This window comes from Sebastes umbrosus, chromosome 5, assembly GCF_015220745.1.
Source record: "Sebastes umbrosus isolate fSebUmb1 chromosome 5, fSebUmb1.pri, whole genome shotgun sequence".
NCBI classification, from domain to species: domain Eukaryota; kingdom Metazoa; phylum Chordata; class Actinopteri; order Perciformes; family Sebastidae; genus Sebastes; species Sebastes umbrosus.
In genome coordinates this window covers 30,178,094-30,204,601 of record NC_051273.1, presented here as the reverse complement: position 1 = coordinate 30,204,601, position 26,508 = coordinate 30,178,094, and the positions used below count along the sequence as shown (strand labels likewise).

At 39.5% G+C, this 26,508-nt stretch overlaps 1 protein-coding gene across 1 annotated transcript in view; it reads right to left on the bottom strand.

Annotated features, from left to right (window-relative positions):
- The window catches only part of slc1a7b (solute carrier family 1 member 7b), a 48,114-nt gene that overhangs the window by 9,033 nt on the left and 12,573 nt on the right, over positions 1-26,508 (bottom strand). Inside the window, exons 2-6 of the mRNA XM_037770256.1 lie at positions 16,172-16,251; positions 12,487-12,702; positions 641-683; positions 306-537; positions 117-216 (exon numbers count right to left, since the gene is read on the bottom strand). Coding sequence (XP_037626184.1) covers positions 117-216; positions 306-537; positions 641-683; positions 12,487-12,702; positions 16,172-16,251 — 671 coding nt within the window. The remainder of the gene's footprint in view (positions 1-116; positions 217-305; positions 538-640; positions 684-12,486; positions 12,703-16,171; positions 16,252-26,508) is intronic.

Below are 26,508 nucleotides of genomic sequence, written 5' to 3'. Positions count from 1 at the left end.
ATAACATTGTGGCAATGAGTTATTGACCCTCCTGCTGCACATGCATCCTTTAAAGTTTGTAAAAGGGAAACCTGTCTATAGCTTTTTTAAAGTTATATGTTCAAAGAAATCATTACCATATAACAATGGCAACAATTCTAAGGACAGCCTCGTTCAGGCTCTGGCAGAAATTCACTAGGGCGCTGCCGTTTGGCCCCATCCTTCCCAGCATAATACCTGTGAAAATAGAGAGAAAAAATACCTTTAAAATGATGGATGAAAGCCTTCAATTTGAAATGAATAATTCAGATGATGCAGGTTATTACCCATGGTGGCTGAAAATATAACTATTCCAAGGACATTCATTCCATCGCTTGTTCCTTCCCGAATTTTGACGAGCACATCAGGTGGTGGGGTCAGGTCAAGGGCGAAGTTCTGGATGTCGGTTCCATTGTCGTCCTGGATTCCATAAATGAGCGCTCGCCGCGTTGTGGACTCTGATTGGGCCTGACTCACCGTTGGCTTGGCTTTCACAATGTAATCGGTACTAGTTCGATACTGTTGCCAGGGAATAGAAACAGAAGCACAAAAAAAGACTTACAGAAAAAGCTGCGCTTTTGTGTTTGAATGTGGTGTGTGTGTGTGATATTGAATGTCTCACCTGCTGAAATGTGGCCTGGACCAAATTAGATGGGAACATGTTGCTGCAAGGCAAAGGTACACACATATTAAAACACTGCTGTAGCCTGTGGTTCAAAAACGCAAAGCAAACAATTAGATACTGCATGTTTTTTGGTGTTAAAAAAGGCTTTTTTCCATTAGTTTAATAAGTGTTAGCCCATTTGTGCCTGCAACTGAAATTTTCTTTGGTGGAAGTGTTCTCTGGGCTTGCCTAAGCACAAATCTGAAGAAATCTTTCAAAATTGGTCAAACCGTTTGGCTGAAAAAATGAGTTTTATGGTCCCATGTGCCAAAAGACTAAATATAGTATACTGAAAAAAATGACTGTATCTCAGAAACTACAAAGAGCACAATCAAGTGTTTGGTATCTACGCACTCATATCAAAGATATGCACACATACAGTATGCATGCAGTGTAAAACAATTAATATGGAAGACATTTAATAAATTGATAAAAGTGCATGTGATTTGCCGTGTGATTTAAAAATGTCAAAGTTGCACTGTTAGATACTTTCCCAAAGTACGTCCACACCAGATTTCAAGACTTTTGACCAAGGCTGCCCAATGTGGGTTCAGGGCGGGCCATCAGGTTTGATTTGGCCCGTCAGATGTTAGCACATTTTTTTTTTGTAAATTAAAAGGCCCGCGGAATCGCCGGCGATCCCGACCGACTTTGCTGTCTTTCAGAGGCTGTAGCAGGCTCGGTTTTAGAGTTAGCTTGTCGGGAAGGAGGCTAAGTAACGCTCCAAATTTAGGCAAAATTTGTGCAAGGAAAAACGGCATGGCCATTTTCAAAGGGGTCCCTTGACCTCTGACCTCAAGATACGTGAATGAAAATGGGTTCTATGGGTACCCAGGAGTCTCCCCTTTACAGACATGCCCTCTGTATGATTATCACATGCATTTTGGGGCAAAAACATACAGTTCTTTTTAATGCAGTATAAATGTGTTATTATCGCCTATTCTAAAAATGGTGTATTTCAATATTTCTGCATGTTTGTCAGTCTTGGAAATGCATAAATTGGGTATGACTGGAATGAGCTCAATTGTATTCAGCAGGTGGGTTTTAAGGGATTAACTATGTAAAAGCTAAAATAATATTCAATTAGGGGAACTTGGGATCCTAGTACTATTTTGCATCTTAACAACACAATACTATAGGTGTTTACTTTGGCCGATCATTGAGTTCCAGTTTTGTCCCTCCAAGGGAAATAGTTTGGGCACCACTGCTTTAGACCAATCAGAGCAAATGTTGTAACATGTTATTCATCAAATATAGTCTTTGGGCACAAATGGGTTTTAATATTGGTATACTTGTCTCCCGTAAGTAACAGTATCCGATCCTTCTTCACTACAAAGCTGAAGAGAACTCCGATGTTTTAGAGGTTCTTGCTTTGGTAAATAAAAAGGGAGTGAGTCATAGTCAGCCGGTGTCAAATATAACATAATATAACATAATATAACATAACATAACATAACATAACATAACATAACAAGCTACCATAATAATACAGAGCAGGAACCTGCACGAGTGAACAGTGCAGCTCTCACACTGTAACCTCTGTTCAGAAGAGGTCGTGGCAGGAGACACAAAAAGCACAATAAAAAACAAATAGCAAAAACTAAATGAGATTGAGATTCTATCATGGATTCATGGTAAAATAAAAAAATAAACAATTCTCTGTAATTTGATACAATTCAGTGACCCTTACCCTCATGTCTTAACAAACCAAATCATGTTGAAATAAATAGTTTGCTCACTGACTGCAGTTATGCAATACAGTCCTCACTCGGCAGGCTTGACCTCACATCGTGTTCCAGTTATTTAAATAATACATGTAGTTTCTAATTTTCAAGAAAAACAAGACACCGGGTTCATTTCACTCAAACAAATAGAGGTTTCTGCTGTGAGTCATTATTTTCAGTGAAATGTGGTTTATTTAACCATAACAAAACCCTCACCCTGACCTTATCTAAATACCTTCAGTTGCCCAACCTAATGTTTAACTTTTTTCCCACACAACTATGTAGTTGCTTTCCAAAAAGTTAATTTTAAAAACCATCTGCACTCCACCCACCAGACATACTGTTTGGAGAGAGGTCTGACAATAATGGCCTAGGCAGATCATTTTCTCTCTGCTCCTGACTCCATTAAAGTTAAAGTCAACTGCACCACTGTATGAAATTAAAGCCCGACTGCACACAAAGGTGTGATAACTCAAAAATTAAATATGGATGACTTACAAGAGACCCTATATTTATAACGGAACAGCTTAAACTTAGGGGTTTTACTTTAACCAGGCCTGTAACACATTCTCACATTCTTTAAAGTTAAATTAATAAGCAATAAAATGCCCCCTTCCACAATTCAATACACTGAGGGGTTTTGCTGCTACAGCCTTACTCGGTCTGGTATGACCAGCAGATTATAGCAGCTAATGATAGCTGATTAGATATAATTGTAACTGATATCAGAGGGCAACTCCAGGGTCTGTAAAGTGAAGCCAATGCGGAGGTGCATTAAACTTGCATTCTTTGTATTAGCCAGCAGGGGGCGACTCCTCTGGTTGCAAAAAGAAGTCTGATTGTAAAGAAGTCTATGAGAAAATGAGCCTACTTCTCACTTGATTTATTACCTCAGTAAACATTGTAAACATGAGTTTATGGTCTCAATCGCTAGTTTCAAGTCTTCTTCAATACAGCATGATGTTCATTTAGTAAATAATGGTCCCATTTACAGTCAAATAGACCATAAAGCAGGGTACGCTTTAGGGCGTGGCTACCTTGTGATTGACGGGTCGCTACCACGGCGTTGTCCGGTCATTTTGTCTTACAACTTTAACCCTTTCACAGTGTGTTTTCAGTTCATGAAAGTTAATTATGACATTTTTGGTCATCTAAAAAATGTTTTATTCAGCGCTCGGTTGTGCTTAACTCCTCCCTCTCGTGTCACTTCTGGTTGCAAATAACCAAGATGGCGACGGCCTAAATGCCGAACTCGAGGCTTCAAAACTGTAGTCCACAAATCAATGGGTGACTACGTTCACTTCTTACATACAATCTATGCTGACATCACTGAGTCAGTTCACTGACTTTATAACTGGTCTCTACATGTGCTACTAAAGTTCCTGTACAGTATCTAACAGTAATACAATTTCTAAAAAAACAAAAATACTATTTCTGAAATACAACCAAACCATAAACTGCTAACAGTAATCTGATCAGTGCTTAAACCAAATCTAACCAAATTAGATTTCTTAAAAGAAAACCAATAAAACAACAAAATATAACCTGTTTATTAAGATTCCAAACCACAAAATATTCTCTGAATCCAAAACCCTTTTTGTTTTGTATTGACTGACTTGCATCCTGGTTGAAGAATCAGGATAAAAGTATGACTGAAACGAATACAGCTCAACCTCTAATGCAATACAGACATTCTTTTCAAACCTTTAAATCGAAGCCAGTTCGCACCAAATGACTGTAATAATGTCCAAGGTTGCATTCCACTGGTGTATTGGTGTATTCACGACAGAAAGATCTCACACATGGTGACATTTAAACGGATTGTCGAGTCAAAATAGATATGGAGATACCTCTCAAAACAATGTGAAGCCACCTAAAACTTCTCACACACAGTCAATAACAGAATTTAAATGAGAAAATGTCCCCAAGAACACGTTGTTTAAAGAGGTACTGCACACTTAAACATGTTTTTTTAGCAACTAAATGATATGACTGTACTGTGATGGAACACATGAGTGCTGGAGTTAATATTGACTTTTTTTTTTCACCAAACTTATACAAATCTGCATTTCATGGGTTGAAAATGGCTCAACACACCATCTACTGTTGTAAATCAGACCTGAACCTTGCAAGGCCATTGCTGACATTGGCTGGGTCTGATCTATGTCATGCAATTTATATGTAAAAAACAAATAATGTTAATGCCCTCTAAAAAGAAAAACGCCCCCCCCCCTCCTTAGCCCCTTGCCCACTTTTTTGGGGCATTTTTCTAAATTATGCTGGGGGTGGGTGGAATTAAGCTCAGACCTTGGGGTGAAGTTGAATTGAATTGAATTGACCATGTTACAACTTTTTTTATCCAAATATTACGAATTTTCTTTTAAAGATATTGTGATTTTTTTTTCTTAAAATATTACAACTTTTTCTGAAAATATTGTGACTTTTCTTCTCAAAATATGACTTTTTTCCCCTAAAAAATAATTGTGAAATTACGATTATATTATATTATATGATATTATATTATATTATATTACTTAGTCTCGAAATCTCAGACTATTTTTTTTCCAATAGTGGCCCTAACACTCCATTGTAACATCAATGGAGATAAAATGGTAGGCCTTTGGAAGCATTTCTTCATTCAGCCAAACTAGTTTTAATCTTTGCAACAGCTTACCTTTTCATATTAAAACAGCTCAGACCACAGAATCATTTAAGTCGCTGCTGAAGACCCACCTGTTCTCGCTGGTGTTTATCTTCTGTTGTGCTGCAACTCTAATACTGCTATTATGTGCACATTACGGTTATTGTTTTCACTCTGTTCTTATTGTTGCTTGCTTTGTATTCATTTTTCCTATGAACATGTTCGGCACTTTAGTGAACCGCGGTTGTACAAATATGTGATAAAGCAGTAGTTATAGTATGAATCAGGTTTAAATCCAATTCAAATATGAACTGCTACTAATATTATTCTTTATCTGCTCACCTACATACAGTAATTATAGTTGCAGACATGCATTTTTGAACCGGTCCCACTGTGAGAGTTTATACTGAGTGCATTCTTAAGGTCACCTGTTGATCCATTCAGCCTGCCTACACAGCTCTGTGCTCTCTGATTAATAGGCTGAACTCAGACTCTCCCCATCGTTCCACCAACAGCAGGAAATAAAATGCCCGGATTAGACTTGCAGAGGTACAATGTCGAACAGGTGACTGTTAATAGTTCTGTTTACTGATACTGGGTCTGAGAAACTGAGTACCATCTCCTATTAAAGAAGATTAAATGTTTTTAGTCAACAATGAAGTCATCCCAGAATACGGGAACTGAAAAGCTTAAGACAACCAATGTTTTTAATCCTGTCTCAGGATTTGTGGCAAATCCAAACAGTCTGAAAAAGTAGGATACTGTGAGGATGATGTCTGCTCTAGTGAGGTGTTATTACTTAGGCCTGCTAAGAATTGATTTTATGTGAAAAAGGGAGGTGTGAGGTGGACAATTTAGCCATTCAGCTCAGCTAGAATAAGATAAAATATTGCCCCAAATTGTTTTGTTTAAATCAAAGGGGTCCCACAATACCAATGTCATTAAAGGAATACTTCACCCACAAAATGACCAGTTGTATATCAATTACTCACCCCGTATTAGCTTGACTTCTTGAAGAAAACATTGTTTTTCTCACATGCCTCCATGCTAAACGGAGAATCAAAACACAGAGAAAGTCTTCTCCGTTTTTTGACCCTCTGTTCACCGTGGAGGCATGCGAGAAAAACAAGGTTTTCTTTAAGAGTTCCCGTGGCAACGAGTGACAACTGACGTCAGCATATATTAGCTATCTTAGCTTAATCGTCCGAATAACAATAACCCATAAAATTACAATTCAGCATATTTAAACAAAACCACCAACAACTACCAATAGCCATAGTCCTTACAACCTTAATTAATGTGTTGTCACCGGTTAGACTGGCAAAATGAGAAAAATAACAGCGGTTGTGTCCACTTACCTAACGCTATATTTCCCTCAAACAATTTATAATAAAGATGCGCATCAGAGGGGATTTAGAAGTGGGTGGCCGACTGATAAATAAGAATTTATTTACTGCGTATTACCTGCACTTCGCCACTGCTTAGATGACAAGCTAAGCAGTACCTAAAACTAAATAGCCATACCACAGAGTGCGTTACATGAAACTTGAAACACCTTCGCACAAAGTAACCTAGATATATAGCTAATGTAGGCCTATAGCTACAAGTTGCAAAATGACTTCATTACTCTTCCAAGAAATATTCATAACTTGACATGTCTGTCTGAGTGTCATCCACTCGATCATAAAATATGCAGGTTGTGCAACGAACTGGCAACTCCTTGTTGTGAAGTGAATGCAATGGAAACGGGGAGGGAGAGTGCGACATCTAGTGGCCGAATGTTATCAAAGTTATCAATAGCACCTTTAAGTAGTAACTGTGGTCACAAAGAAACACCTCATAAACCAGCTTCTCCACAATTTGGTCCGACTTCTACAACCAGTTATGCCTGATATTATTGTTGTGCCATCATGTACAAAGCATAAAACCATTTCCATATTCATTTTTACTTATAAGTAACAGCACAGAATGTTTCTTATCATATTCAGAGCATGGAGAAAGTAAAACATAGATGAGCTCACAGACAAGGTTCTCTGCCTGCAGTACTGGGAACATACATCATTGATAGCACTCAAAGAATGTCCTCCCATCAATGTGACATGTTGTTTTCTACATTAAAATGCTGAACATCACCGCTATTGTGTTGTCTGGAATGTCAGAAGGTTTTTCTCACGGCTGTTTTTTTTGTTGACATCATGCCACAAATGTCAGAATGACATTGGCATGGGAACATGCCGTGCGTACACTATATGTATTTTTTTTTGTATTGTTTTGTTCTAGGCTATTGGACACAACAAGTTGGATGTGCTGTAAATAGGCTCATGTATTATAGAGCTACTGAGGAAAAATTAATAATATTGTGAGGATAAAGAGAGTATTTGGAGAAAAAAATGATACAACCAAAATATTGTATTTTAGTTATTTATTTCCAACGCCATTAACTCGCGTTCAGAGGTGTGGCTGTTTGGAAGAAACCAAGTTCCCGCAGCACTGCAGTTACTGTTGCTGCTGCTGCTGCTTGAAGCCCAGTTATGCCACAGAGATCATGTAATTGGTTTTATTTATAATGCCTGATAGTGAGGTGAACCTCAAAATCATCTAATGTGGAGGTGGGGGTGATTATTGGGGATGATCAAGCCCAAACCTGCACTCACATGAAGTCCAGTTTACCCGTCACTACTCCGAGTACAGTTCTGTGATGTCCTCTCTGACTCTGCAGGGAACTGATTAAAATCTGAAAATAACCCTGATGATGTCAGTAGTTATAAACTAAGGGCATGGAGTTTGCAAGACAAAGGCATGTACCAGGCAGTAAAGATTTGGTGAGCAGTGTCGTAAATATCGACGGTGTAACCGAGGCCCAGAAGCTGTCAAGGGCCCAAAATCACCTCCCTACACCGTGTCTACACAGAATCCGTAATATGCACTTCTGTTACGTCATGTGAACAAAACCACGTAAGCTACCTATTAGCTGCGTGCTCGTGATCAGACTGGAGACGTGTTGTTTTTAAACAGAAAACACACGTTTAATGTTGATATACTAGAAATGACATAAAATATAGCCAACAGCAGTAGGACATTTTCAGCTATTTCAGGCGTGCCACGTTGCACTGCGGCGCTCACGGAACAGGGCATTCCAATAAAAAAAGGACAGGGGGTAACCCCTTTGGCTGCTAAGTCCATGGCAGGGTGTTATATTCGCGTTGATAAATCTGGCACTCCAGCTGCTGTCCGTGGTGCTGATCTAAGGCTAGTGTGCAGTATGGGAGGTGCATGGTGACCCTCTCCATGGTGGCATAGCAATTGTCTGCTTTGCAATTGTCTGGATCTTGACCCATACTACTAAAAGTGAGGATGTCGTGGACTGTGCTGCTTTCATTTTGACGATTATTTTTTTTAAACGTGCACGTGCAATACTAAATCACTGGAGTAGCCCTTTAAATCCATGATAAGGTGTTCCTGATGTGCCAAACTAATTACACAACAATGGTGAACCTTGTACTGAAAAATATACCTTCAGATCCTCAATGGATCCTCTACAGCCCTCATTTGGACACATACTGTAAGCTGATGCACTTACTATCATATACACATAATTCTACAGCTGAGTTTTTTTTCAAATAAAAAGACTCAGAATATTACAAGTAACACAACTTTTTTCTTGACATATATTATATGATTCTGATTACTCTCTCATAAATTCCTGACTGTATTATCATAATATGGTCTCATAAAACTATTAAAACTGTTGTATATGGGACAGGCTGGTCTCACCTTATTGATATAAATAAAAAAGTATATGTAGGTAGGCAGTGCCCACCCAGGCTCTCTTGTAAATCACATTGTCTAACTCCAATAATATTTCAACTGGAACATTGTAGGATTAAGGTGGTGTGTTTGTTTATTTTCCCATATACTAAAGTGCTCTCCTGTTTTATTTGTAGCCTGTAGTCGGGTATCCTTCAGGTTTTAGGAGCAGTGTCCCAGTCAGGATGCTTCTACAGATTTTGCAGCAGGATAAAGAGATGCATTCTGAATTTGGACAGTGAATAAAATGTACTAGGAGAAACTGGGTTTTGCGGGTCTTCCCCAAAGAAAATTTTAAGGTTTTTGCCTTAAAACTATGCAATTTTACATAATTTTGGACCATTATTATTACTAGTTAAATGATTAATTTATTATTTTTACATATCACAGCCTTCGTCTGGACATTAAATTCTTCGAGAAATGTTTGCCAAAAAGAGCAGATTCAGAAAACTTTTAAATAATGTTTAAACCTGGTGGCACAGACATATGGAGCGTCCGTCATGGCCTTCTCAGAGCTCAATCGGGTGCCGGCAAAGAATAAAGAAAAAGTGCCTGAAGCTGCCTTTACTCACTTTTACACACATACATTAAATTTGGTACTAGACCCTGAATGAAGACGCAGTTTAGAAAGCAACAAAGTAGCTGCAGCTGGTCCTGAAAATACAAGCCACCACAGCCTCAGTGGCACTACCTTGAAACGGATAAAGACATATTGATGGCTATTGGCCCTTGCTATTCTGTCAATTGAGAGTCAGAGACTAAATAAACTGAAGGCCCAGTAAGAACAAGATTTACAATGCTGTAATTGATGTGTTCACCAGGAAAGATCGACGGATGGATTTCATCTGCAAGTAGCCCAGATCTACAGATTGGTGAGTCAGTGTACATTTTATATAACTGCTTTTAAATAAATGCTTGGCTTCATATTGAATGGCATGTGTGTTTTAATTGTTGCTGACTGAATGCAACACAGAAACATAACTAAACACCCATCTATCTATCTATCTATCTATCTATCTATCTATCTATCTATCTATCTATCAACTGTATATGAAGACATCAGACTTATATGTAACAAAACTAAACTATGAAATCATACTTTTTAGGGCTTTACCGAATGTTACACTCAAATCTTCTATTGAGGTTTTCGAATCAAGCTTTGAATGTCTGTCATATTTTTTTATATCATCACCCTAAAAAATGGGGAAAATGTGATTTTGTGCTATTGTGGTTATATAAATGTAATTTATGGTGCTGTTAGATTGCTGTTAGATTGCTGCTAGACTGCCCTGCAGCTTCAGGAACGAGCCGTAGAGGCTTATTATGCCAGTTTTTTTTACCACAGTGAAAATGTTGTTTTTGAAGGTTTTGAAGGCGCATTATCTCGTTATATTAAAAAAAAAAAAAATGAATTTTGGAAACAATTATATCTATCTTTTTTCAATAAAGTTAGACTTTTGGACTTAGAACTGAGACAATTACAATGGCAAAAACTGAGCGCCCCATCGCCCGCTGTGTGCGCGTGTGAGAGAGAGAAAGTACAAGGGTAGATCAGTAGACGCTACAATTTACCGATGTTCCCTAAACGTCCATACGCAGGCTACTTCTACTGGTAGCGATAGACGATTGCTACTTCAAGCGGCTCCAACTTGCAGCCTTAAACATCTGTCATGTGCTGTGTACCTCCGGCTAGCTTCAGCTGGCAGGCAGCTGCTAGTTAGCAGGAGTTGTGTACTCCTGTTTCCACAGTAACGTAACATCTGGCTCTGACTCTGCATTACTATTCAACTGTAGGAAAAGAAAATATATTGATAAGAAGTGAAAGTCAATTGTTCATTCCATTGCAACATCAGCTCCCAGCAGCTTCCACCATTTTGGACTGAAAGCGCCTACCGGACGCCAGTAAAACATTTGCCTACAAAGTGCTGTACAAAAGTGAAACAAAATTATTTCTATTCTATTGTCATATTTAATGTCTCTACTTAAATGGCCTGTGTTGAACAATACAAATATTATAAATATGCATACTATCATAACTATTTACTTTCTTTCTTATTTATTTATTAATCCTTTTTGTCCGGCTGCTTCCCAGAGGAGCATAAAGTGAACGATGGACATAAATTGAAGTCAGAAAAATCAAGCACACAGATTTTGAGAGCAATCTCAAACTCTTTCATGTCAAGGACCTCCAAAATCAATGTCCAATAGATCACAGACCATAGATATAGAAGACGTTGTGTCCTGCGTGTTAGTAAATAGCCTACAACTACATTAAATTCTGTTGATGTCACGCTACTAGCGCTACTAGCTACTGGCCAATAGCCGGTTGTCTGGGAACACGTACATTAATACATCCACCACGGTACAGGCTTACAGCATACAGCCCATGGGTGTATTATAAGATAATAAAAGTGATGAATTACAGCCAATATATATCCATTATTACAGCCACATACAGATAGCAGAAAGCTGGCAGAACCGGATATGTCATAAACGTGCAGAGCGGTGCAGTCCTGTGGGTCTGATGCACGTTCATTATGCTGAGGAAAACAACTCTAACTTCGGCTATTAGTGAATTTTACAACTTTTAGGACAAAACAATTTAAATGAGGGCTATTTAAGTGTTCGTATTGGGAAGTTGATTTACCTAAAAAAAATCCTCTGATTCACAGACGTCTCTTTATACATCCATGGCCACAGACTCGTTGGTGTTTTCAGTTCAAAATGACGGCAACGCTACCGCAGCGATATCTAGCGGCTGTTGTCAAAAAAGTACCGAAGTTTCATCTCTTTGTTTCTATACTCTTTGACTGTAGCCAGTGCTGCAGTCGTTTCTGCTCACAGCTACAGTATTTTTTAAATCCACAGATACTTTCTGTGGTGACTATGATTGTGATTGTGATTGTTTGTTTGTGCTTGTTGTTGTAAACTTGTTGTATGCATTTGATTTGTTTCATTTTAAATTCACGGAGTTAATTGTGCTTGCGTTGTTGTATAACGCTTAACATTTAGTAACGTGCATTTTAATTATGTTGCATATTAACCCAGGATCATTGAATTGAATATAATTTTTCTGTAGTAGTATTATTTGTTTTCATAACGCAGTGCCTACTCTGTACTGTATATATACACTCTTCTTATATCTTGCCCCCTTGATCCCCTCCTGTATGTCACCTCTCTTCAGAATTCAGCTCCATACATCACCTTTAAACCCCGACAACACAAATCCCCTGCAGCACAGAAATAATCTGAGTGCAGCTTTCAGTGGGTGTTATTTTTGAGGACGGTAGCTCACTGCAGCCCTCCCAAGCCCTGCTTCTTCTGCTAATCATCCCCTCCCCTGATGTGAACAAATTACAGACCACCTAACAATGCTTTACTGAAGCCACTGATTAATGGAACACTTGACTTGTCAGATACAGACTTCAACTGCTGTGAGGAGTTTTCCTTACAGCCAAACAGGTGAACAGCATGTGTTCCACTTGTACTATGTCTGCCTGACAAAAAAGACAAATAAAACAAAAAAGTTTATACAGTAATTGCTCGCAAATGTAAGAACCATTGACTGGGAATCAGTTGTTCATGGGGTGGACATGACATGTATAGTCAGTTGGATGTTATGGTGGTTTTACCGGATGAGATCCAACAGAGCATCAGCAGAACTCATGATAGGCTTGCCGCTGTCCTCCGAGTCCTCTTTCTGGGCTGCGCCGCCTGGGTGGATGATGGAGACCATGATGATACCCACTACCACGGCCACAAAGGTGGTCCACAGGTAATAAGACACTGTGATCAGACCGAGCCGACTGGAACACTTGGCGTCAAGGGCTGCTAGTCCGGACATCAAACTGGAAGAAAAAACATCCAAGTTATACTTTATTTTCATAATGCAATGTTGAACCATGTTACAGCAAATGTGTTGGTGCAATCAATCAGTAAGCAACTAATTCTTTCCCATGCTTCTCAAACAATTCATGTTGATAATCTTGTGTCAATGTCAACTTTTCAGCAGCTTGGTAACAATGGATTTCTGAGTGAATGTGCCATTGCATTTAGAAATGGTTTTATGGGGCTAAGACCTTGTACAACGTTCTTAGCCTTTTCAGATGTAATCCTTCAATTTATTTGAAAACTTCAAAAATAAAACTTTGGAAATTCATGTTGACAAAACTCACCACAGGGTCTATTTTGTAACTTTCCTGGAACTTTTAGTCATTTCGCATGACAGAGTTTGTGTGTTCAAATTTCCATTTGTCTGAGCACTTAAAGATCTCTGACCTTGTGGTGAGACTGCTTTGCCAGCATTTGTTTCCCTTGTCAATAATGCATAAACATTAACATGATAACTGAGCATACGTCATCTGCTGAAGAACATCATGCGATATAATCGAAAGCTCCAGTAAAACTACTACTGTGGTGAGGCTGTTTCTCAACTGTTGTTTCCCAGGTCAAAAGCGAATTTAAAACTTCAGTTGGACATTCGTGGTTAATACCGCAGTGTTCCCCCTGGGATCTGGGATGGAGTTGAAGCAGTGGTGGTGATACTCTTGCATGCGTTTTTGTGCGCTTGCAAAGTGCGCCCTGCCGGGAGGTTTCTATGTCTGTCGGAACCAGAAGGGCTCTTGCGGCCTACGTAGGCTACATAGCTACATTACACTCGTGCGCAGTAATGAGCAGGGGAAATGTCTGTCTGGCGTATGTATGAAGTGTCTCAACATTTAGGAAAAAACACTTTTATTGAATTAACTTTAATTAACTTGCATCACCACACTGTCGGCGACTCCTCTGGTGCAAAAAGAAGTATAGATTGTATAGAAGTCTATGAGAAAATGACTCTACTTCTCACTTCATTTATTAGTAAGTAAACATGAGTTTATGGTCTCAATCACTAGTTTCAAGTCTTCTTCAATACAGCATGATGTTCATTTAGTAAATTATGGTCCCATTTAGAGTAAAATAGACCATAAAGCAGGGGATGCTTTAGGGTGTGGCTACCCTGTGTTTGACAGGTCGCTACCACGGTGTTGTACGGTCTGGGAGTTGTTTGCTTTTCCGTCTTACAACTTTAACCCTTTCACAGTGCGTTTTCAGTCCATGAAAGTTAATTATAACATTTTGGTCGCCTAAAAAAGTCTTATTCAGCGTTCGGTTCTACTTAGCTCAACCCTCTCGTGTCACTTCTGGTTGCAAAAAGCCAAGATGATGACGGCCAAAATGTCGAACTCAAGGCTTCAAAATGGCAATTCACATACAAAATACATTTAAATGGGATATTACCAAGATATACGTATAAATATAAATATATCCAAGACACATGCAATGATCATGTCATGTAGGGCTGAGGGAATTTCTTCTACGGTGACAATGATTGGTTCAATGGTGCGATATTAATGCCTCTTTTTTTTTTTTTTGCAAAGTACTTCATTCATCCTGATTTAAGTGCTATATAAATAAGCTTTATATATTTTTTGTTATTATTACGTATATTGTTGCCTTTCAAATGACAAAGATGACAGTTTTAAAACTATTTAAGTACTTGTTTATTGTTGGTGGTCTTTGTGATATTTTTCTCACCCCTCCTCCACTGTGATTGGACAGCTGGGTAAAAAGTGACAGTGGCGAGCGCAGCGTTTTACCCAAAGCTGAATATTTTTCAACTTTCGGCACCAGAAAAAACACCATATACGTGCTTCGCTCAGCGCAGAATAGACACCCAGCGCCTCTTTGAAAAGAATTCAAAAAAGAAGAAAAAAAGTGAACATAGCGGTCGTGGCGGTTGCTGGCCATCCCCTGCGGTTGGCTTGCAATTGCAATATCTTGGTTATTGCAACAGCCCTAATGTCTTGCAACTACTTAATGTGTTTGCTTTTATGAAATGTCAGAAACTGTACTCATTTGTTATTTTTCCACATCTTTTTCATTGAGAATTAGTTTCATTCATTCATTCAGCTTCTTCAGAACAACTCTCTAAATGTTTCCCACTCTTTGTCCGCTGTCACTTTAGATTTCTGTTAAATATTGAAGTCAATTCAACTTTCACACAAATGCTGGCACTGTAGTCATACACAGCACGCTCCATCAGACCCCTGCAGTAGTGCTCGGCCCTTGGAGATATGAGTTTGAATACAAAGTAAAACAAGATTGAAAACTGGTTCTGTTAATAATGTTATTGTGCCAATTCATCTTTGTCTCTTTCTTTGGGGCATTGCATTGAGGATGGCTATTTGCATATCGTCTTCAGAGGCAAGGAACTCAGAGGTCTAAACTGCTGCTTCTAATCCATTCAGCAATGCATATGAATTATTCACATAGCATGAAGTGTGCTGGAGATAAAGTAGACTGTTTTGGGAAGAATTAAACTCAGGTCTGCATGTTAAATGTATACATCAATAACCACCAGTAACCACATAGACAGCATTTTAATCACAGCCAAGCTGGTATCACATCAATGTTAGTGGTTTGTTGGATTTCTGTTGTGAATGTAAAGATGTTTAATCCCCCACTGCTTTCATTCAGGTACTGAATGCAACACACACGCACACGCACACGCACACGCACGCACACACACACACACACACACACACACACACACACACACACACACACACACACACAGTGATTGATGAATAGATACTTAAAACAACAGTGCTGTGTGAATGAGAGTACAGAAGACAACATCTAATCTAACTGTAAACCAGGAATCTCTGTTTGTCTGTGGGTGTGTCCTTTGCATATCTAGAGAACCACTCATCCGATCGACTTCACACTTGGCGGGTGTATCGCTGGGGACTAGGGCTGCACAATTAATCGAAATTGTTTCGAAATTGCAATATGGCCTCCTGCAATTTTCAAAATCGCAGTATTTGTTAAAATCGCAATATTTGTTTAAGGCGAAATGTGCGTCCTGGCCTACACATTATATTCTACAGACTTAATAAAACATCTTTCTTTGGTGCAGATCCTCGCAAAAATCACATCATAATCATTTTAATGTTTTTCAGTGAAAATGAGAATAATGATGTTAAAAAAAAGATCATTCCCTCTAATATCGCAAATCATATCGCAATTGCAATATCAGTCAAAATAATGGCATTTATATATTTTTTTTTCAAAATCGTGCGGCACTATTCATGTTTGACTCACTATCCCTAAGCATGCAGTTTCCACTCCACCCTGCTGTGAACCTACTGTATATGAATATACACTTTCATACAGTAATAACTCACAAAATATGTCACTGAAATCTCCTAATGTGTTAAGCGAATGGCTTCAAGCTTTGAGGATTGTAAGGTAGAGGCAGGAGAGAGATGTCAGTACCTGGACACGACGAGCGGGAGAATCAGCATCTTCAGCATCCTCATTAGCAGCTCTCCTGGAAACTGGAAGTACTTCACCTCCTGTCAGGACGAGAGAAGAAGAAATGGTAGTCATAGGCAATTTGAGGAGGAGCATTCGACACGCTAGTGAAATAGGACTAGATGTTGTTTAAAAAAATAATGAACAGGAGCAAGACATTGTTAAGATGTCTGGAGCACTGCCAGAGCAGAAAATGAGCTCTCTGACTGTAACATCATGGAGAGGAAAGGAAAAGTGTAGAGTCTCATTTTCTCTCTCAACTTATTTATGATTAATAATGACCCTGACTAGGTAAGAAAATGAGGAATCATCTTCTGAAGTGGAAGTCAAATAACAGGCAGGAAGAAATGCTTTGTAGCATAGGTCAACATGTCACAAATACTGGACCATTAAAACAAGATATTTGAGTTGTGAATGTAAGGATCAGGGCCATATTTTAATCTTTTACTGCTCTCACTCAGGGACAATAATACACATACTGAACACACATACACAGAGTTTCAAAACCGCTAATGGCAAATTCACACCAGAGCAGTTGAGAAATGCAGCTTGCGGCGAGCTGCCATGCAATGTCTATGAAAAGCTGCAGCGGCAGCTCCCGATCTCAGCAAGCTGCGGACGTTTGATTCTGCGGCAAAGTGCGGCCAAACTAAAAAAGTTTAGAGAAGTTTAACTTTTAACGGCGAAGTGCGGCCAGAGAGGACCCGCAGCCAGTGCCCAATGTCCTGTGACATGTTGACCTAAGTGTTATGGAATAATTGATACACAAGTTAACTTTGGAAGGAAGAGGTCCAGAGCTGATGATGTCTTACAAAAGAAGGTTTATTGAAGCTTGATCAAGGAGAATTGTCAGGTCTCCACAATAGATGCTCTCTGCGTGAAGGCCTCACAACTCTGTTGTTCCTCCCTGGTGCTCAGTGTCTTACCCCTTATCATGTTTTGACTTACTTCGCTCCTCTAGCATCTCTGACCCTGGTTGCCCTAGCGACTGGCTCTACGGTCTCCACTACAGGCACAGCTGTACAGATAACGGTGGCTCCTCTAGACAGGACTCCAACCCAATAATGTCAACAGAGGGACACTCTGACAAACACTCTGACCTTTCTACCAATAAGAGAGGAATTGATGGAAAATTCCATCACACTAAGTTACAAAGAATTTATTCCCACCTGAAAAACATGAATACGCCTCCCAGCTGCAGAACAATGTAATTATTATTACTTCGCCGCTGACTGGTGTGAATTCAGCGTAACGGAGAAAATAGACCAGACGCTGAAACTAGCACTGAAGATCGCGAGCCGGCTGCGGCGCGTCCTGTGTCGAACAGCTCAATTGATTTACATGGCCGCCGAAAGGACGCGGGCAGTGCTTCTATGAAAATCGCGCCCTATGTGAGCCCGTCGTAAGACAACTATTTTGTTAATTTTTAAACATTTTCTTAATATTCTAGTCATTCTTATGCTTAATTCAGTTAAGCAGTGCAGTTTCATGACTTTATTTTCCCCAGTGTGGCTAATATGTATTTCTCATTTCCTTGTCAGCATGACATGAAAAGGCTGCTTTCATTATTTTCACACAATAGATGTGAGCCTTTCTTATTATGTCTCTTTGTTAGAGACCCTGACTGTGATCATCAAAAGTCAGACTGAACTGTGTGAAGAACAGTGGCTGGTCAGCTTGGGCTACTTGTGTTTCAAGGTTCCAGGTTTTTTATTCCTATATTCTCACTATTACTTTGGATTTTAAAGTTGCAGTAATAGATTTCTTGTGGCCACTTGGGTGCAGATGACCAGGATCAACAAGCTGAAAAACAAGATATATTTACTCCTTATGAAGTTGTAATAGTTTGGGTCCGTGTTTGATGGTTGATGTAGCTTAGAGAGTGTAGCAGAAGACGACAGCCCAAAACTCACAGCCACAGTGGTATTGGAGTTTGCACAATGCTCGTTGTTTATTACTAACTTCACTAACTAACACATCAACCTTACCAAGCCCGGTTGTACAGCTGCTATTTTTTACCACACAAAACCTAACCGTCACACCTTAGTTGAGAGGCAAAAAGGAGTAGGAGCACATGTAACAGGCATCAGTCCCTAAGAGGTACGTCACTCAACTAGCTCTGTAAACACAATGCATCTGATGACGTTGCTTCTCTCGTATCTAAGCAACACAGTATGCCTTAAAGGTACGTTTCCCAGTTTCGACTGTTACAAAGTCAGTATGGCTAATGTGTTAAGAAGTAACGAGTCGTGTTTCTGGCCACCTGACAAATGTAAGTCTAATATTCAGTCTCCTTTCAGCTCAGATTCAGCCTCCACCAACATCTGAAGAAACATCTGGCTCTTTAGCTGCCAAATGCTCCACTATGTAAAGACAATGTTAGCCACTAACATTTAACAGTTTAGTAAATCTGACTTTTTCTGCTGAAAACCGCTGCCTGCTGCTAGAAAATGGAATTTGTAACACCAAAAAACATAACACCAAAACCATGGGAAAAATTACCGAAAATACTTTCGTCTCATAAAATGTCCCCGGAACTTAATTTAGACCCTGGTCCCTGCGGTCGAAACAAGTTCCTCAAAAGGTTCTTAGTTCCAGAGAAAAGTTACTGTGGTGGAAAGGTAGTTAGTCAAGTAGTTTTGTTTGAATTCACAACGTTAACCACGTGTTTGAAACTGCGACCCTAGTGGAGCGTCACAGTTTGACGCGTAGAGCTACCCAGTGCGTTAAAAAGTGACGCCAAGGGGTCCTGACCAAGCGTCCGTATGTGATGAGTTGGGAATGAGAACGGGTGCTGATAGCAGCATAGCCAGACAACATTCATTATCTCCGTCTATCCTGTAAATGATGCTTGGTTTTGCAAAAACACTGCCAGTAGCCATGTTAAGTATGTGGCCTGAAATCCTGTCTTATCTTATCTTATAAAACAAAAATACTGTATATCATTTATCAAGAAAATATTAAACCAGTTGAATGCAAAAAACAATGCAAGTGATTAAGCAAAATATGCAGCAATTTTTGAAAACGCAATTAAATTAAATGATTATGTTAAGCTAATGAGCTAGATGTTAATTTAAATGTTAATTACTTTGTTTTAGGGCAAGAAATCCCAACTCCCAAAAGCAAGATAACAACACTCTGTTGTGAAAGACTCTATACTCAATTGGCCGTGTGCTTTGCCAGAGATTTGCGTAATTGGAAGCAATGTTTTTGGGAAAGTGATCATTTGTATTACTTGACAAAGAAGGTAGAAGAAGATAGAAAAGGGAGTCAAAGAGTCACAGCTAAACAAAGACGGGTAAACCTAATTTGAAAAAAAAAATAAAAATAGGAGAGCAGCCATAAAACAACACTGAAAAAACTGCAGTGACATGTTTCCGAGGCCCGAGAGTTTTGGGTGACAGTTTGGCAGAAGTGTTCAGATCTCACAGGCTTTTTGTGTGTTTGTTTCAGTGTCCACTGGGCTTAACACTGGCCTCTGTCCAGTGCAGCTGTGGACAGCTGTTCTCCATCAGCTCTGCTGTTCCATCCCCCTGCAGCCAGACCTCATATCTCCCGTCTGTCAAAATGAACTTGGCAGAGTTTGAAAATGCTCCTTCCCTCTCAAGTCATCTCTATAGTCACAGTGTGATTTAGGTTATCTGCCACAAGAGTCAGTGTTTGATCCTGCACTTGAAAGCAGAAATTCTTCACACACTTGGCAACAGCTCATGGGGTGAAGGAGATTGGCTTTACAGCTTACATAGGACTACTGAGCCACATAAAAGCTTGTACACAATTTACTATTCTGAAAAGATTAGTGACAGGGCTCATTTTTTATTTATATGGCAATTAGTTTCTGCCCTCTATTGTTTTCTGATTGAGATGTTGGTGTCATGGTATTTTCATCAACAATGACGAAAAATAAGAGAAGGTTGCAAAAGTCTGAATCTTTTCTTTGCCACATTGAGCCGTGGGATTCAGCAATTATTTTAGATTTTGAATTACTTAAAAGCATAATGGACACACAAAATGTTCAAGGTGCTGCATTGGTGACAAGTGGCATGATATTTTCTGTATGAAAGGAACCCTCATTTGTACTGTTGTAACTGAATGACTTTGCTGTGACTGTGCTGGAAATCAGGCCATACTCGAAAAACTGCAGCACAAAAATGCCTCATGGACTGTCTCACGACCCAATGCGGTCCAATGCGGTCTCGAAGAAATTACTTTCATAACCAACTAATTTGCAACTGCAAATACCTTCTGTGAGAAACGTAGTACCCCTCTAATTATGCTTGTTATCAACATAATTAGAAAATGTTTTTAATGAAAGTATCTGCCAAGTTGCATATCGTTCATACAGAATGTTGCAAAATGTACTTCATTTGTTTACTTCGTATAATATCAGCTTTTGCCATACCCTGACCACCTACTTACAACTTTGTTGTACAAAAACTCAATCATAATATGTTGAGCGAAACATATTTGGCAAAACAAATTAATAAATGTTATTTCTAGGAGAAGGAAACATGGCCACCTATAAAATATTTCTTAAAATATTTATTGCCCCAGGTTATATGTTACCTTAAAGCGGCTGACAGACAAAGTAATCTACTAGCTTTTGAACTTAGTTGAGCATTTAACAGCTAAAGAAGCAGGCATTTCTCTCAGGAGTTGGTGGGAACCAAAAACAGATAAAGAGAGTGAATACTGGGCTTACATTCCCCAGGTCAACGTATCCTCATACAACCGTGCTTTCTCCTACAAATGTCCAGCAACACGAGCGATCAGTGTGCCTGCGCAAGACCCTGCAGTGCAGAACTTCAAGTTTAGGCAACAGAACTTCTTGGTTAGGTTTAGGAAAAGGTCATGGTTTGGGTTCTAATAAGTATGTTTGCTACGTAAAATAAATATGTTTGTTACGTAACTTGCGTAGGTGCTTAGTAGGGGTGGGAATCACCAGAGGCCCGTCGATACGATATTATCACGATACGATATTATCACGATACTTAAGTCACGATATGATTTTATCACGATACGATATTATCACAATACTTAAGTCACGATATGATATTATCGCGATACGATATTATCACGATACGATATTATCACAATACTTAAGTCACGATACAATCATTGCGATTTTAAACATTTTGTGATATGCTGAGTATTGTCATAAGATATATTGTGATATATTTCAACTGCAAATTATGCAGTCAACATCTGTTTTATCTAATGAAATACGAAATTGTACGAAAATACGAAATTGTTCCGAAAATATACTCTCTCCCTGCAACAAACAGCAGCACATGGCTAATTTGTATGCAGATTGACGTAATCAGAGCTTCCCGATTTTTTACGCCTCCGCGCCGGTGACAGCCGTTGCCAGAGGCATTATATTTTTTGTTTGTTCGTTCTTTCATACGTACGTACGTCCGGTCCATTCTTGTGAACATGATATCTCTAGAACGCCTCGAGGGAATTTCTTCAAATTTTGCTCCAATGTGCACTCAAGGACAAACTGATTAGATTTTGGTGGTCAAAGGTCAAGGTCAGTGTGACCTCATGTTCGTCCTATTCTTGTGATATCTCGGTAACGCCTTGAGCAAATTTCTTTAGATTTTGCACAAACTTCCACTTGCGTTCGAGGATGAAGTGATTTGATTTTGGAGGTCAAAGGTCAAGGTCACTGCGACCTTACGTTAGTCCCATTCTCGTGAAAGTGATATTTCAGGAACGCCTGTTGAGAATTTCATTACATCTGGCACAAAGATCCCCTTGGACTCAAGGATGAACTGATCAAGGTCACTGTGACCTCACAAAACACATTTTTGGCCATAACTCAAAAATGTGTATGCTTATCATGACAATGTCACACAAAAGTCTAACAGGATAAAATGATGAAGTGATGACATTTTGATTGTAAATTGATGTAAACTGAAGCTTGACTGGTTAGTGGTGAACAACAAATCTGTGTTGAAATCGTCAGAATGAGAGCTTGTTAACTTTTGCAGTGCAGGATTGTGCTGCTTACTAGCTGTTAACAGCTATCGTTAACTAGCTCTTGTCCTGTTGATTTCAACATTGACTTTCATTATGATGTAAATCAATGTAGTAAAAATGAGCGAAAGTAAATTATATTTGTTATCATGATGTGTTCAATTGTAATCTTATAAAATTTATTTTTTGGCGAGACACTTGATTAAATACACAGATGTTTTCACAGAAATATAAAATAGATCATCGAGAGGGAATTATGAGCTGTTTAACTAACCTAACAAAAAACAGTATGCAAACGGTAATAAAGGAGTGGAAGTTGGAGTACATGGGATTTATTGTTTTACTTTTGTTTAGACAGACAGAGCAGCACAGCTTAACAGCAGCATCCTATAACACTGCGGTCAAGTGAGCCATCTTTTGGATTTTGATGCACATCTATTTCTGCTCAAAATGTTCCTATGACCATTTGAATTAGTTTTGCTCGACATTACTGTACAGGGAAAGTCAGCTCAAAATGCATTGTAACACATAGAAAATCTCAAACTCTCAAAAAAAAATTAAGGATTTGGTGAAATTTCCAATGTAATCCTGTCCATGGTGACCCTGACTATGACCATGTAAAATCAGAAGTTATTTTACCATCTCATTTCAAACTAAATTGAAAAGTTGTCAGCCCTGAAACTGAATTATGTGAAAAGGAGTCATGGGAAAGGTTACTGTACACCTGCAGCCACTCTGGAGGGGTTTGTTTGTTTGTGGTGTGAAAGCAAACAAACCCAACACAGGATTTTATGAAAGCAGATATGTGATTTTAACTAATCTCAGGGCTGTAGAACTCTAGAGTCCAACTTTTTGAAGTCTTGCACTTGTCTTGGACTCGTACTTGTCTCGGTCTCGATCTAGGCTATTGAGAACTGGTCAAGTTGCTCCTGGCTGCTGATTTGAGGTTAGTTGTACAGTTGCCAGATTCTACACAGCGTTTCCCCTATATGCATTCAACAGCAGCGCAGTCATGGCAAAAAAAAGGAGCTCTAGTTCTATGAGTACGAGAAATGCAGTAAGAGGAAGAGGGAGTGAAACGCCGCCTGGACGAAAGATGTGACTAGATTATCATAGTTTATAACTAGAAGTGCCACTCGGACCGCAGACCTCCGCCAAGACAGGTTTCATGTACATCACTGCCCCCCACCCTCCCCCCTCAAAAAAAAAATCGGCACCAAAATTGAATGGATTGTTCATTATGCCACAAACCAACAAACAAACCAACGCCGGTGAAAACATAACCTCCTTCCTAGGCCTTTGGCCTTGGCGGAATTAAAAATGCAGTGCAGTGACGATACAGCTGTTTCATACACCAGATGTACTGTATATAACAAGGACCTGCTGACCTGCGCTGGCCCCGTTCCTGTGAGTCAGCTGTTTGTCACTGTTAGTAGAGACTTCAGTCTGCAGTGTAGTTACATCACTGAATGTGCATGCCTGCATCACAAGGACTAATGCATACGATTATAAACGGATAAAAAACAATCCTCTTTCCCATCACATATAGCCTACTTGTGTACTACACACACATAGCCTGCATGTGTCCCAGGAAGACAAGGGAAAATACTTTAGCTTTAACAGTAACTTAAACTTTATCAATTGATGGTTGTTTGTTTTAGGAGGTGCTGCAGCATACCTACTGTACTTCCTCGTCGATGTTACTTGCATAAATAATAATCTGAAATGAAAATGTTATGAAAATGTCCCTGCATGTGGGCCTATCGGGGGTGGTCCCGTGGTAAAAATGTCAGTAGCAAATATCGGATCAATTTCAATATTGTTTATAGATTATTTCTGTCCATCCTAACTCATTAATCACTATATTAGCATTGGAAAGACACTATTGCCTATTATGGTCATGACTCGGACTCAACTGGACCTCGTCTTGGACTTGACTTGGACTCGATTAAGTTGGACTTGACTACAGCCCTGACTAAACTACTTAGAAATTCATCTGCTGATAGTGATCATCAGAAATATTAAAGTGCTGCATAAACTTCTGTTAGTCACTGGAATTTGATTTCCTCACGTTGGTCCTGATGATGCAGGATGACAATTGCCAAAACTGTCCAACCAAGGAGTTACCTGTCAGTCTGTATAACTTCATGTTTACTCCTCTTGGTGTGTTTGTAAAAAGCCAGTGTGAACAGGAACCAGACCAGAACTAAAATGCATCAATGTATCATTTTTTTCCTCCTTTGTCCGGACCAAATTAACCCGACTACAGGTGTGATAGCACCCTAAATGGAGCCAAAGTCGGGCAAAATCGTGCAGAGCAATTCCTGCAGTGCAGTTTCACAAATAAGCTGGGCATCTAAGAGGACGTTCTAACGGATGTTTCCTAACAGGTCAGTGACCCAAAGCAAAAAACTAACAGTGTCAGCATGTCCTCGCCAATGTCCAAACTCAATTCCAATAAAAATTTGTAGGATGATATGAGGACAACACTTAGCAGGCAGTACCCATCCAAGTAAGCAAATGCATACTTAGATAAAAGCTTTAAAGCTGAAGTAGGCGAGATTGGAGCAAATATGATTTAAAAAAAGTTATTTTTATAAAACGGTCACTATATCGTGACAGTAGTACAAAAATCATGTCCCTCTGTGTCCTCCGGTGTTCCTAACGACATCTGCAAGATTTCACAGAACGGAGGAAAACAAGCAGTAAGAGCTGATCTGAGAGCCGGCTGTCAATCACTCGCGAACTCCGACCAAACGGTCAAACGGTCAAACTAGGCAGCGCTGATCAAATATGAATCAATATTATGTTACGTTGATGCCTATTTCTCGCCTCAAATGTTTTCAGAATCATCTTGTAGTGCCCGGTTTCGCTGTAAAATGAGAAAGTTTGTGACACGGCCGCCATTGGTAAATCTGTTGAAGGAACGCCAAGTTCCGGTCACATGACCGTAGCGTAGCCAATAGGAACGCTCTCTCAATGAAATGACCTGTAATTGGTCAAAGTCTCCCATCACAGGCTAGATTTTTTAAAGCCTGAAAACAGAGCCATGATGAAGTGCAGAAGTCTAGTTTTCTCTCAGAACACTTGAATTACAATATGCTGAAAGGTTATTATAGAATCTTTTATACTGCCTACTGTCACTTTAAAGATATTAAATATCTCTCACTCATTGGTACGTTGCCTTTGCAGTCCTGTAGCAGCAGGGAACAAAATCTTGCTTGTAACAAGTAAGTTGCAAGTCCCAAGTCAAACTCAAAAAGTCCTAAGGCAAGTCCAGGTCCTAAAACAACGCTAGACTTTCCTCCATCCGTTTTTTGTTGAACACAACTTTGTCTTTATATCCAAATGGGATAATCTGGGCTATCATCTTTTGTCGGACTGGAAGCCTGCAACTGTCGCAAACACTGTAGTAATATTATATCATGATATTATAGCTATCTTATATCTTGTTATTATAAAGCCTGGATTAAGTAAGACTTGGCTGTCTAAACCTACAGTAGGAAATCTTTGTCATTTGCTACTTTTGAGGTAAGATGAGTAAGAGGCAGCCACCATAGCTATAAGGCTGAGACCCCAGTACAGTATTGATCTGATGATAAATAAACATCTAAAAGTTTTGTATTGTGTAGAGCTGATGGAAGTGAGTGTGAGGTTATGGATGGGAGGACGGTGGATTGAGGGGCTGCAGGGCGAGGCTGGTGCATAATGACAGCTAAAGAGCTTTTCTGTTGGGCATTAAGCAGAGAGAGCTTAGTTTCCTGTATAAGAGCAGGATCAGCACTCACATACAGCCAGCAGAGAGTTTGTCTCTGCTTTGCTCATCTTGCACTCATGCGTATGGGTCGGTGTGTATTTGCCTGCGTGTGTGTGTGTTGTTGGTGGTACAGCGGGCAAGTGCATCTGTTTTCAAGGACCAGTCAACAGGGCAGCTGCAGTTTGACAGGTTTTACCATCCAAGTGTAACACAAAATGAGTCACCAGAATGTATCCGTCTTTGTAAGCCATCCATCATCAAGAATAAATAACACATTTCAAAAGCAGAAGAACTCAGTTTGCCCTGATCAATACACTCAGGTTTTACTAAGCTGACGCGCCAATGGTTTGTTACACAGAACCATCTGAGAAGCCGTCATTGGAAACTGTTGCAAAAAGGGCAGGCACTTTCAAAGAATACTTGGCAGGTGATTGTATGAACCATCTGTCAATCAAACTCGTGCTGAAGCCAGTCGGGAGAAGAGCGAAAACATCTTTTACACTGAGAAAAGCCTTCAGTGCCGTCCTCTGCTCTTCTTTCAATGAAGAAATAGCCGCCA